This window comes from Gymnoscopelus braueri (assembly GCF_963280865.1).
Source record: "Gymnoscopelus braueri genome assembly, chromosome: 12".
Taxonomy (NCBI): domain Eukaryota; kingdom Metazoa; phylum Chordata; class Actinopteri; order Myctophiformes; family Myctophidae; genus Gymnoscopelus; species Gymnoscopelus braueri.
In genome coordinates this window covers 32,679,413-32,691,708 of record NC_137614.1, presented here as the reverse complement: position 1 = coordinate 32,691,708, position 12,296 = coordinate 32,679,413, and the positions used below count along the sequence as shown (strand labels likewise).

At 43.9% G+C, this 12,296-nt stretch overlaps 1 protein-coding gene across 3 annotated transcripts in view; it reads left to right on the top strand.

Annotated features, from left to right (window-relative positions):
- cep104 (centrosomal protein 104) overlaps positions 1 to 12,296 on the top strand; it is a 51,058-nt gene that overhangs the window by 9,804 nt on the left and 28,958 nt on the right. For all 3 annotated transcript variants that reach the window (XM_080443701.1, XM_080443702.1, XM_080443700.1), the window contains 6 exons: positions 3,330 to 3,406; positions 4,720 to 4,888; positions 7,625 to 7,780; positions 8,762 to 9,007; positions 10,620 to 10,826; positions 11,609 to 11,776. In XM_080443701.1, coding sequence (XP_080299827.1) covers positions 3,330 to 3,406; positions 4,720 to 4,888; positions 7,625 to 7,780; positions 8,762 to 9,007; positions 10,620 to 10,826; positions 11,609 to 11,776 — 1,023 coding nt within the window. The remainder of the gene's footprint in view (positions 1 to 3,329; positions 3,407 to 4,719; positions 4,889 to 7,624; positions 7,781 to 8,761; positions 9,008 to 10,619; positions 10,827 to 11,608; positions 11,777 to 12,296) is intronic.

Here is a 12,296-nt window from a genome sequence, read left to right as displayed (position 1 = left end):
ATACAATGTCTGCATAGTGCAAGGTACAATTAATTTCACTCTGACCCTTGCGGGTCCATTTGGTTCCATTTGTAAACTCTGAGAGGTACAAGTGGGTAATGGTCCATTTGGTTGCATTTGTACACTTTCTGATTTAAATGGACACTGAGGTCCCTATCTCTTGCCTGACGCAAAGCGGTACTAACCGGCAGCACAATTGTTATTGTTATCTTCCGATATGATCTTGCACTTGTTTAGCACTCATGGGTGTGTTGGTCTTAAAATGAGGTGCGGTCGGGCGGTATCAGGGTGCACTGCTATCTTACACACAGAGTTTACACCCTGCGTTTAGACCTGCAAAAAGCTGGTCTAAACGCGGAGCGCAAACATTTCCTTAGTGCGCCTAGATGGATTTGAATTGTAAATCAATTCTAATCCATTCACACACTCATATTCAACAATTTAGGTGACATTTCTGAGAGACTCCGCATTGACGGTGAAACAATTATGAATTAACTGGGCCATATTAACCAAATATATGGTGAGTTTGCGTTGCCATCAGCCAATTTGCCGTATTGTAGCCTACCACAAAACACATACATCGTTATTGTCCTCAAACGGCAGATAAACACATTTTTAAGTGCCATATTCTTCATTAATCATATTAATAATCATTAAAACAAGACACTGTTATGTGTCTCCAAAGACAAGTGGTGAGGAGAGGGAGAGAAAGGGAGAGAAAAAGACATGCATTTTGTTCCGTAAGCCTGCTTATTTTATTGCAGATAGAATAAAATGTGTTCAAATACCTCTCATCCTGTAAGAATGTTGTGAACCCTGGCTTCTTTATCTGTCTCTACTCAATGGAGAGCAGTTGACAGCTTCAACACAAGGACACACAGGTTGCATGTCTTTGTCATGCTTTGTCATGGGTTGAATAAAGAAGAACATAACCATTGATTATTAAGTTGATATGTCAAGATCTCACTGATGTGTTAACTGCTAGATGGTCCCATACTTTAACTTTTCCACAGCAGAAAGTTATTTGCTTCTCCTCTAATCCGATCTAAACACCAGTGCGCCTATCCACAAGTTTCCTAGGGCGTTGTGGGCATCACTGTTCCTGTCGATTTGATCAGGTATCAGGGATGAAATCGACAGGAAGTGATGCCCACAACGCTCTAGGAAACTTGTGGATAGCTTAAGCCAGCTTCTCTTAAAGGAAATGGGAATAGACACTCTGATTAGTTTAATAAATATAACACCCAAAACACACCCATGACTGATTCAGAGGCTTACCACCACCAATTAGCGCCACACACTGGTGTTTTTGCGCCCAGATCATGTGCTGTATAACTAGTCAAATTGGCATACCATGGACACACTCGCGATGCAGTTTGTGCCTTGTGTTCTGTGCCGTGGCCCATAGATCGTCTAATTAGGGCCCTGGGGATTTTATAGCGGTCGGGCGGTATCAGGGTGCACTGCTATCTTACACACAGAGTTTACACCCTGCGTTTAGACCTGCAAAAAGCTGGTCTAAACGCGGAGCGCAAACATTTCCTTAGTGCGCCTAGATGGATTTGAATTGTAAATCAATTCTAATCCATTCACACACTCATATTCAACAATTTAGGTGACATTTCTGAGAGACTCCGCATTGACGGTGAAACAATTATGAATTAACTGGGCCATATTAACCAAATATATGGTGAGTTTGCGTTGCCATCAGCCAATTTGCCGTATTGTAGCCTACCACAAAACACATACATCGTTATTGTCCTCAAACGGCAGATAAACACATTTTTAAGTGCCATATTCTTCATTAATCATATTAATAATCATTAAAACAAGACACTGTTATGTGTCTCCAAAGACAAGTGGTGAGGAGAGGGAGAGAAAGGGAGAGAAAAAGACATGCATTTTGTTCCGTAAGCCTGCTTATTTTATTGCAGATAGAATAAAATGTGTTCAAATACCTCTCATCCTGTAAGAATGTTGTGAACCCTGGCTTCTTTATCTGTCTCTACTCAATGGAGAGCAGTTGACAGCTTCAACACAAGGACACACAGGTTGCATGTCTTTGTCATGCTTTGTCATGGGTTGAATAAAGAAGAACATAACCATTGATTATTAAGTTGATATGTCAAGATCTCACTGATGTGTTAACTGCTAGATGGTCCCATACTTTAACTTTTCCACAGCAGAAAGTTATTTGCTTCTCCTCTAATCCGATCTAAACACCAGTGCGCCTATCCACAAGTTTCCTAGGGCGTTGTGGGCATCACTGTTCCTGTCGATTTGATCAGGTATCAGGGATGAAATCGACAGGAAGTGATGCCCACAACGCTCTAGGAAACTTGTGGATAGCTTAAGCCAGCTTCTCTTAAAGGAAATGGGAATAGACACTCTGATTAGTTTAATAAATATAACACCCAAAACACACCCATGACTGATTCAGAGGCTTACCACCACCAATTAGCGCCACACACTGGTGTTTTTGCGCCCAGATCATGTGCTGTATAACTAGTCAAATTGGCATACCATGGACACACTCGCGATGCAGTTTGTGCCTTGTGTTCTGTGCCGTGGCCCATAGATCGTCTAATTAGGGCCCTGGGGATTTTATCGTGTACACCGCACCTTTAGAAAGGGATTAGAACTACTAAGGCAGGGCTATATGCTACCCCCTCCCTCTTTGACAACCCCCACCCCCCATAGGGAAATTCGATATCCCGAAGCCCCCAATGTAACCACCTGGATTCACACCCAGGTCTCCCACACGGAAAGTCAAACATCTACCGCTCATCACCCACTGGCCAGGGCTACACGCACGCACGCGCACGCGCACACGCACACGCACACGCACACGCACACGCACACGCACACGCACACACACACCAGGCGCGTATCGTCATTGGGGCCAACGAGGCCATGGCCCGGTCTGTAAACCCAGCTTGCCCCTGTGTAGGGGCAAGATCCAGCAGCCCCTCACCCTATTCTGTTGTAGCCGACCACAGAAAGTTGCCTTTGTTTTCAAGTGGGGCTCATTTGCATTCGGCCGAATTGTTAATGAGTGGCCATTAAAAACCAGTTTAGCCGTCAAACCGGTTCTGGCCCGGTCAACGTTAGACTCCACCAAACGCCACTGACACACACACAGCGCGTGCGGGTGCATCTTGTGTGTTTGCGTGTGTAGGTACATTTTCGCATCACGGTGCAATGAGAGCTTGTAGATCTGCTATTTTTGGCATGCAACATCAGCGAGGAACAAAGTATAAATCAGGCTTGTGTGTGTGTGTGTGTGTGTGTGTGTGTGAAACTTGTCCATCTGTTTGCCCCCCCCCCAGCCCAGCAGAGAACAGCTGATCGAGCACTACCTCAACAGTACTCAGCTGGACACAGCCTTGGACACGACCTACATGGGGTGAGAGCAGGACGTTGAACCCCGTTTTTTTTTGTGCTGTGACAATAACAAGCAATTTAGACTGGAAGACACCCAGCCAGTCACTCAAGGTCACTCGTATCAGAGACGATGCAGGTGGCGCCTCAGCAAGCCTGTGCAAAGTGGAAAACACAGTTTCGAAATAGTTATTTGTTTTAATCGGAGGGATGTTTCACCTTAGGGGTTTCACCCGCAGCCTTGATCAATGTTTTCCCTCTATGATTTGGAATTACACAATATCACAGTCTCAGTCTTTACCACTAATTAAGCTGAGGGCTGTGTTTCCACACAGAGGCTTTTTCTTACTTGACTGGAGTACGTATGTCTGTATTTCACTTTCATACAATAAACCCAATAATATCAGAGCAAAACAGTCACTGCTGTAGGTTTACCTACTCGCTGTACCCATTGTTAAGAGTACCCAGTGCAGCAGTACCCGTTACCACAGTACTAATAATGTTAGATATTACAATCAGTGGGTTTATAAACGGGCACCTCCCTACTCGGGAATGATGCAAGTCAGGAACGATGCAAGTTGGGAATGTATGCCTCATCCGTTTATGCAATAAACAGGCTGACGTCGTGTTGATAACATACATGGGCGAAATGGGAGACAGACGGACAGCATACCCCAGAGGCCGTACTGCTCCTTACACCCAACTGGAAATTGTGGCCGAAGTATGGCGCTAGCAGAAAGGCCATGCCATCACCAAAATCGGTAGCATTCATTATGGAATCTGGAATATTTTATGTAAGTTGACATTTAGGCCTGAGCAGGGCGCTAATAGAAAGGTCATGAGTCACTCAAGTAGTTCATCTTCCATTGAGCATGAATGCTGTAGTGCCTCCATTAGGCCAGGTCTTCCACTTGCACACAAGTTATCTCAGATTTGAATGGGCAGATTGCCATGAAACTTGCAAAGGCCATTGGGTCACCAAAATCATTAGGTGCCATCATCTGGAAGGTGCACAGAGAATTCCATGGCTTCCTTAGTGCCCTCCCGCTATAGTAGAACTAAATTTTTTTTTTGCAGTAAAGCAAAGTATACCAGTTAGGGGATAAATGAGCAATACCATCCCTACTGTCCGTTACACAACAGATAAACAATTTCTCAACAGTTACAGTTAAGTTGAGAAACTCAGACCCTCGAGGACATCAGCCTTGGATGCAGATCATTTCAAAATGTACCTAATCCATAGCACTATTTCAGAAAGAAGTGAAAAAGAGCGGTTGGAAAAGGTCTACTCTGAGTGATTCTATGTGATAACCTGTGTCATCTGATATGTCCCATTAGTAAGTGTGAGTCCATCTCGCCCCTGGATGACCTGGCTTTCGACATGTACCAGGACCCAGAGGTGGCCCACATCATCCGCCTGCTGGACCAGAGGAAACAAGACATGGTCCGCCAGGAGAACTTTGAAATGGCCAAGAGCCTGAAGCAGGCCATCGCCGACCTGCAGAAGGTAGCCAGGAGACTCACACTTCTTCTGTAGCTCAATAGTATATAACAGCATGGGCATAACCATGCATTCTTTGAATACTGAGAAAATAACAATCTATCCCCCCATTATACAATTATGTTAAATATATCCTAATCCTCCTTTTATGAACCCTATTAACCCATTAAAACCGGCAAAGCATCTGTGTGATTTTTAGATTTGAGCTAAAAAGCATTATTTTATACTTTGGCTATTCAGAAATAGCAGATATACAACCTCATAGCGCATTAGCCTGGAATCCAAACGAATCTGCCAGTGCCAAAAAATAAAACTTGCCCTCAGAAGATTTGGTCTGGCCCGCTCGGTTGTGATTGGATGTCGCTGCCTCCGAAGTTGTGGGGCACCAATCAGGGCCCAGTATGCAAGTGTGGAACAGGTTTATCACTAGAGGCATTTTTTAAATCAGCCTGTGGCAAAATATATTATATAATATATATATATGTCATGGTCCATGACAAGTTTGAGAACCACTGATATAGCGATGTGCTTTTCCCGTCTGGGATTCCAAGCTAATGGAAACTACAGCCTTTCTGTTCCTGGAAAAGTTAGCATGATGAAATAAAAGCCATTCTTGCCGTTCTTGCATAAAAAAAAGTTTGAAATCTTGTTTGAAATTGAATGACCACAGTGTGGTCAAGTGTCCACAGCCCACCTCTGAGACACAGAGCAGAGTACATACATGGTACCATCTTATAATAATGAGCATTAGTAAGGACCAATTACATGAATATCCTCCTATATTTCTGACACCTTTGTGTGCATACAATTAAAATGATTATGAAGGTTGTTCTTCTGGTAAAATAATCTAGTGGCCTTAGATACCCAAGATGTGCTGCTACTCGTGCGCTCAGTTAGTCGTGCCCAGGATTGAACCCAGAACCTTGTGATTCAAAGGCAAGAGCTCTACAGACTGAGATACCTGGACATTTGGACCCCCCCAATGTCTATACCATGGATACCCCCTTGTGTACAAGTGATATTATTGTCATTTAAGGTTTTGTTTTTGTAGCCAGTGATTATAGATGAGGGAGATATGTCATGTGTACAGTGCTACACATATACCAAGATGATGAAGAAAAAGTTTTAAGAATGTAAAAAAAAATTGTATTTATCATTAGTAACTCAAACTACTAATGTTTATTCATCTCTCACACATCTCACCTACTGTATGTGGTAGCTGATAAACATTGTTCTTATTGATGTAATTTCAACTGTGTTATTGTAACTGTAGTCTTTAAACATTGTTCAGATTCCCGTTACCAACCACCTTTGTGTATGCTGTTGCCATGCCGACAATGAATACTTAATAAGCTCAACAGCTGCAGTGATGGGTTTGGGTTGTCTCCCTCTTTGTTTCCTGTTACCACGAGTGTCTTTGTAACCGAACACAAACATGCACACAAACATGCACACACACACATGCACACACACACACACACACACACAGACGCACGCAGACGCACACACACATGCGCGCGCAGACGCACACACGCACGCACGCGTGTACACACACACACACACGCATGCACGCACGCACGCACACATGCACACACGCGCACACACACACACACACACACACACACGCACACGCACACGCACGCGCACACACACAAACACCTCATCTTGTTAACGTGACCAATTAGCATTGCAGACAAGGCAGTTGCCAAGGTAGTCATGCTGAAAATCCCTTGTCATTACCCATTCATTTCATGTCAAAGGATGATTTATGCTGTTGGTTATAATGACACAATGAAATTCATGGCCGATAGAGAAGACAGTGGAGAGGGCAGTTTGCAGTCTGTGTGTCCCTGTTATTGCACTCAATTCAGCCTAGAAAAAAAGCAGCCTGTCTTTACCCGAGAGAACCTCACCTGGGTTTTAGAGTCAGCAAATGAACAGATTTGCACCACAGCAGACAAAACGCCCTTACAATTCATTCGGTGGCACTGGCTGTTGAAGCCTGGTTGCTTGGCTCCAGATTAACTAGTTAGTTCAGCTTGATGGAATTTCCTCGTAAAGAAATGACCCATCTGACTTCCCCTGGAAGTAGTCAGTAAGTAAATTTCCAGTCTGTATGTTCACCGTGCACTCTGGCCAATGTCCATATGGACAATGTCCTGTAACAGAAGCTTTTTTACTGCTGCTGCCCTCAGAATCAGGAACTCTTAATTTGTCAAGGGCATAGCTATAAAGGGAGTTTTATTGATGACAACGGGGCTGCGTGCTTTGATAATCTCAGAACATGCATATCTCACAGTATCAATTCAGCCTACCTTCAAAGTGGAGGGTCAGGTGGCTAGGGTGCAAAAACTGAGAACCACTGGTACAAGAGGACAGCAGACTTTGATACAGCTGCCCTGTGTATTTAATAATCTCATCCTTATAAGTGTTCACCGTGTTATTGCCAGGCAGCTAGCTAGCCAACATTACGTTTACCATGTTATTGCCAGGCAGCAGCTAGCCAATGTTACGTTTCCCAGGCAGCAGGTTAGCCAACGTTACTAATTTGTTTTGCGGTGTGATGCAGACCATGTGGAGGCTTCAACAGGTCGGCCTTCTATGACCACATGTCCTAACCCGGCCTGTGCATGTATGTATGTAGTACATCTGTTACCAGAACAGAGCTACCAGCACAGGAGGATTTTGAATGTTTTCATTTTCATTTTAGTTATCTCCGGTTGTCCCTGTCCAATGTTTCAGGTGGGGGAGCGTCTTGGACGTTATGATGTTGAGAAGCATTGTGCCATTGAGAAGGAGGACTTTGACCTGGCCAAGAAGAAGAAGGAGCAGATGGAAGCCTACAGGACAACTGTTTACCAGCAGCTAGAGCTCCACAACCTGCTGGACATGAGCATGGTTCAGACTATACGTTATATACTGTTGGAACCACTGCAGTGTTCAGTCACTAATACATTATCTACTGTTGGAACCACTGCAGTGTTCAGTCACTATACATTATCTACTGTTGGAACCACTGCATGGCCATTTGATTACATCAAGATGGGCACTGATGTGATAATAGCGTACAGACTTTATTATTAACCCATTTAGACCTGGAACAGCTGTATGTTGTTATACCTTTCAAGCCAGGAACACCTCTGTGTGTAATTGTTGCTATACAGTATATAGAAACATACATTTTCTTCAGAAAACGTAGGTCAGGATTTAGGCGTTTTTTGAATCGGCCTCAGGTCTAAATTGAGATTTGAAATAAGAGTTGCACCTGGAAGTGCAATTAAAAGGCAATATATTAACCTGAACTGGTGCAAGACAATGGGCTCTGTGCATAACTGTTGTTCCTGTTCCAGTTCACTTAACCATAGCTTCAATTGATTAGCTCTGCAGCAGATCTGAACGGGGGACTACAGTTATGCACAGAAACGTTTCTTTCAAACTTTTCTTTTAAACTTGCAAATGAAAGATTTAAATTTCCAGTTATGCAGACAAAATAAATATTCTTCCCTCATGTTGCTGTTTACTACACAAAATGTGTTATTTTATCAATTTGTAACTCTGAGAGTGTGCAAATGTAATCAATGAGCCCATAAGGATCAATTTGGCCACATTTGTACACTCTGAGTTAAATTAACACTGAGGATTGTGCTTTGCACTATCTGAGCAACTGAGACTGTGAGAGGGCAGAAATATGGGAGGTGGGAAGTTATGGGTTGTGAGAAAATATTACCCCTGTGGCCTGGCGGGGACAATTACTTGCAGCTCCCAGGCATTAACTCACTATGACCCAATGTGCTTCCAATTCATAAATTGGTGAGATTTACACCGCTATAAATCTGCCATCAGTAAGCCAGTTTTCCTTCCCTCCACCCTCATCAATAGATCACTAGACCGTCTGAGCCATCCTCAGCCCAGGAGCAACCGCCCTCTGTCCTGCCTTCTCCCGGTCGCCCGCCAGCTGCCCCCAAACCCCGGGTTTCCACAGAGACCTTAAGGACAGAGATGAAATCCGAGCCTCCCCAAGTCCATGAGTTGAACCCAGCCACTGCTTCTTCCCAGGCACCTGCCAGCCCTCTGCCCAGCCAGTCCACCACGCCCCGTGACTACCCGGCCGTACCCAGGATAGATGTGAGTACCTACTGCCTTGTCGAACGTGAACGCTGCACTGAGAGCACACATAATGCAGACGACAGTATGACTTACTAGGAAGGTGTTGTCTTTGTGTGCCCTTATACACAGGGGATTAAATATAACATTACAAAGTCACTGTTGAAAAACCCAACAAATGATCTATCTTCATTCACAACATGCTAAAAACAAAATTGTCTCACTGTAACATTCAGCGCTAGCATAAACGCTGTTATTCTTAGAATAATACGTCCCTTTCGCTGTTGCAGGTCAGGAATGCGTCCCTTTGCCGTAAGCCTCAATGTTGTGTGGAACATGGAATAGCTTATGTGTGGGAGGGGGATTATGAGCCGGGGGGGGTTATGCTCTTCACTCACCGCCAGTGGGACCGGCTCATCCACAGGTTAGGGTTTCACTATTTAATTAAAAGTGTGCAACAGTTGGTTGCCTCCAGCGGCTGCCAAGCTGGCCTGAAGGCAAGTCTTTGAGCCTCGTACAAGACAGCGGGATGCCAGTTGGCTCGGGGACACGAGAGTTTAGAGCCGGGTGGCTGCAGGTCAGGTTTTTTTTTGTTTTATATAGATGGTGTAATGTTCACAGTCGTCATGATGTTGAATGGTAGACCCATTCAATTGAGACAAAAAATAAATAAATAAAACACTAGTGAGAGTTACAGCAGTGAGGTCAAATTCACACATTTGTCACTGGGATGGACATGGACACACCATTTAACCCAGAGAGTGTGCAAATGTTACCACGGGTCCATTTGGTTCCATTCGCACACTGTCTGAGTTAAATTAACCCTAAAGGTCCTTACACACCGGGGGCGATTTAAAAAAAAACCTTATAAAGCCAATGCAAGCTTCCACATCAGTTTCGCGGAGCGAAAAAGCGTCTTTTATTTATTCGGACCGAGTCCGAATTTTGCGTATATTCGCATAATCGCCGGTGTGTAATGACCTTAAGAATCGTACTGTGCATCTAGAGTAGTAATCATCTACACTTAAAAATTAAGGCGCTTGGGTGCCTCAGGTGGCTCATCTGGTAGAGCGCGGACCATTAAGGCTCAGTCCTTGTGGAGCTGACCTGGGTTCGGATCCGACCTGCGGCCCTTGCTGCATGTCAATCCCCATCTCTCTCACCGGCCATTTCCTGTCTCTCCACTTTTGCTATCAAATAAAGGCTTGAAAATATCCCCAAAATATATATTTTTAAGTGATTTTTTTGGTTTGTTTGTTAAAATAAGTGTTAAATAGCTCTATATTCCAATAGCATTGCTATAGAGGTTTTTTTTTTTTTAAATATCTTTCCAGCTCTTTAGACCCAATCAGGAGAGAGAAGTCATACAGGATACAGGATAAACAAGTGCATTTGGAAGTGATGAAACAAACAAATGAGCTGACAAAATTAGAATTGGTTTACACAAACTGTTTACTAAAGAGCTGCTGAGACGGGGACACCCCTGTTATTGGAAAAGGGGGGGGAGAACAAAAATAACTATATATCTTAGAGCACATTTAAGTATAATATCTAATAATACCTATTTATCAATCACTTACTGTTTAAGTGCTATAATTTATAATATAATGCAATTCATTCTCTGTGCTTTCAGGTGACCAGTGACGAGAGGCCGCTGCCAGCCCTCCACAGGAAAGACACGCTGGGAGAGGCTCCTCAAAGCTCAGCTGAGGACCTCGCCCTTCTCTCTGAACCCCAGGGAACTCCTCCCAGCCCTAGGAGGACTTGGGAGCCAGAGCCCCTGACGGAGAAGGCAGAGAGAGAGGCCAGCCTCCCCATTGAGGTCTACGGGGATGTCCTGGTAAAGCCTGATGTCTACCTAGTTGCACGCGGGTGTTGCACACCAAAAATAGCAGATCTACAAGCTCATTATGAGCTTGTAGGTCTGCTATTTTCAGTGGATTATACTGGTGCGCAACTCAGGCTTAAAGGAATAGTTCACCCGGTTATCAAATTATTGGCTTAGGAATGCAACAAAAACTAATAAAATCTCCATGAATTCAATGCTTCATGGGGTGTGTAATTGATAGAAAATAAGTATTTTTTTGGTTGAACTACTCCTTTATAAACGTTTGTGGTAATACTTAAAAGTGGTGCACATTTCCTTGTCTGGTACAGAGCCAAACGGCATGAGCCTCAGGTATCCAAAATGAGCCACAACAGCCTTTTATTTAGTTGAAGTGGCCTTTTTTTGCCCTTGAGCAAGACACTAATCCTTCTACCATTTTGTTTAGGTTATATAAACACAATTTGTTTTGTGATGACATGATAGTGCTTTTTCGGCTGCGTGTACATACCCTACGTACGTACCCTAATGTTTAATTGTGGTTGTCATCTTGGTATAATCTGATCCTTTGGTGTTCATCTTAGTCATGACTCATGATGACACGCTTATTAAGTTGTTGCAGGCTATGTTTAAACAATAAGTAATGAGATGGATTGCACAGCCAGTGAGATCGACTTCTTTGCAATCCTGCCACTGAGTTGTTTTTTTGTTCTGTTCCTAAATTAATATCAACAAAACCACAATCGCCCCCCCCCCCCCCCCCCGGCTAACTCCTGTTGCACACTGTCACACTCCAGGTGGCGGGGGCGTATTCCAAAACCTGGTCCTACAGAGAGGACGCACTGCTGGCTGTTTACAAGAGGCTGTCGGAACTACCAGCCAGCACCTCGAAGGAAGAGCTGAGAAATATGATAAGAGCTGCTGTCTTCCTGGTGAAGAAGGCCCTCCCTGATCAAGTGCCATCCGTGAGTCAAAGCATGGTCCTCTTTAATGAGTGAATTAGCCATAGTGTACTATTTCATACTTAAGGCCCCTGTGCCCCCAAATGCAACTGCACACGGCGGAGCTGAGCCAGGGCCTGTTTGGCACAATGCCTGGTGCTCCACTGTCTGCATAACTGAGCCAAACCTGCTTGGACCACACAGATGAGAGCCAGCCATTTTTCCACATCTGCTTCCGCGTGAATCATAGAGTGATCCTAAATAGAGTGTTTTGTGCATATTGCGGGAAAAAAATACAAACTTAAACCACCTTAATAGCTACCTGCATTTAATTGGTATCCATTTTGCAAAATAACCGTTGGTGAGGGAAATAAACTGTCAAACTATGCCATTTGTTTTGGTCCTCTCACGCCTATGTTCAATGTTGATTTGAGGTGCGCAAGTGGTCGTTTTAAATCTCTAATCGAGATTTTATTTTCTTGAAAGAAGTGGATTCATGACTGTCTGCTAGGGGATATGAGGCTATCAATGTTGTAAGGCCTTT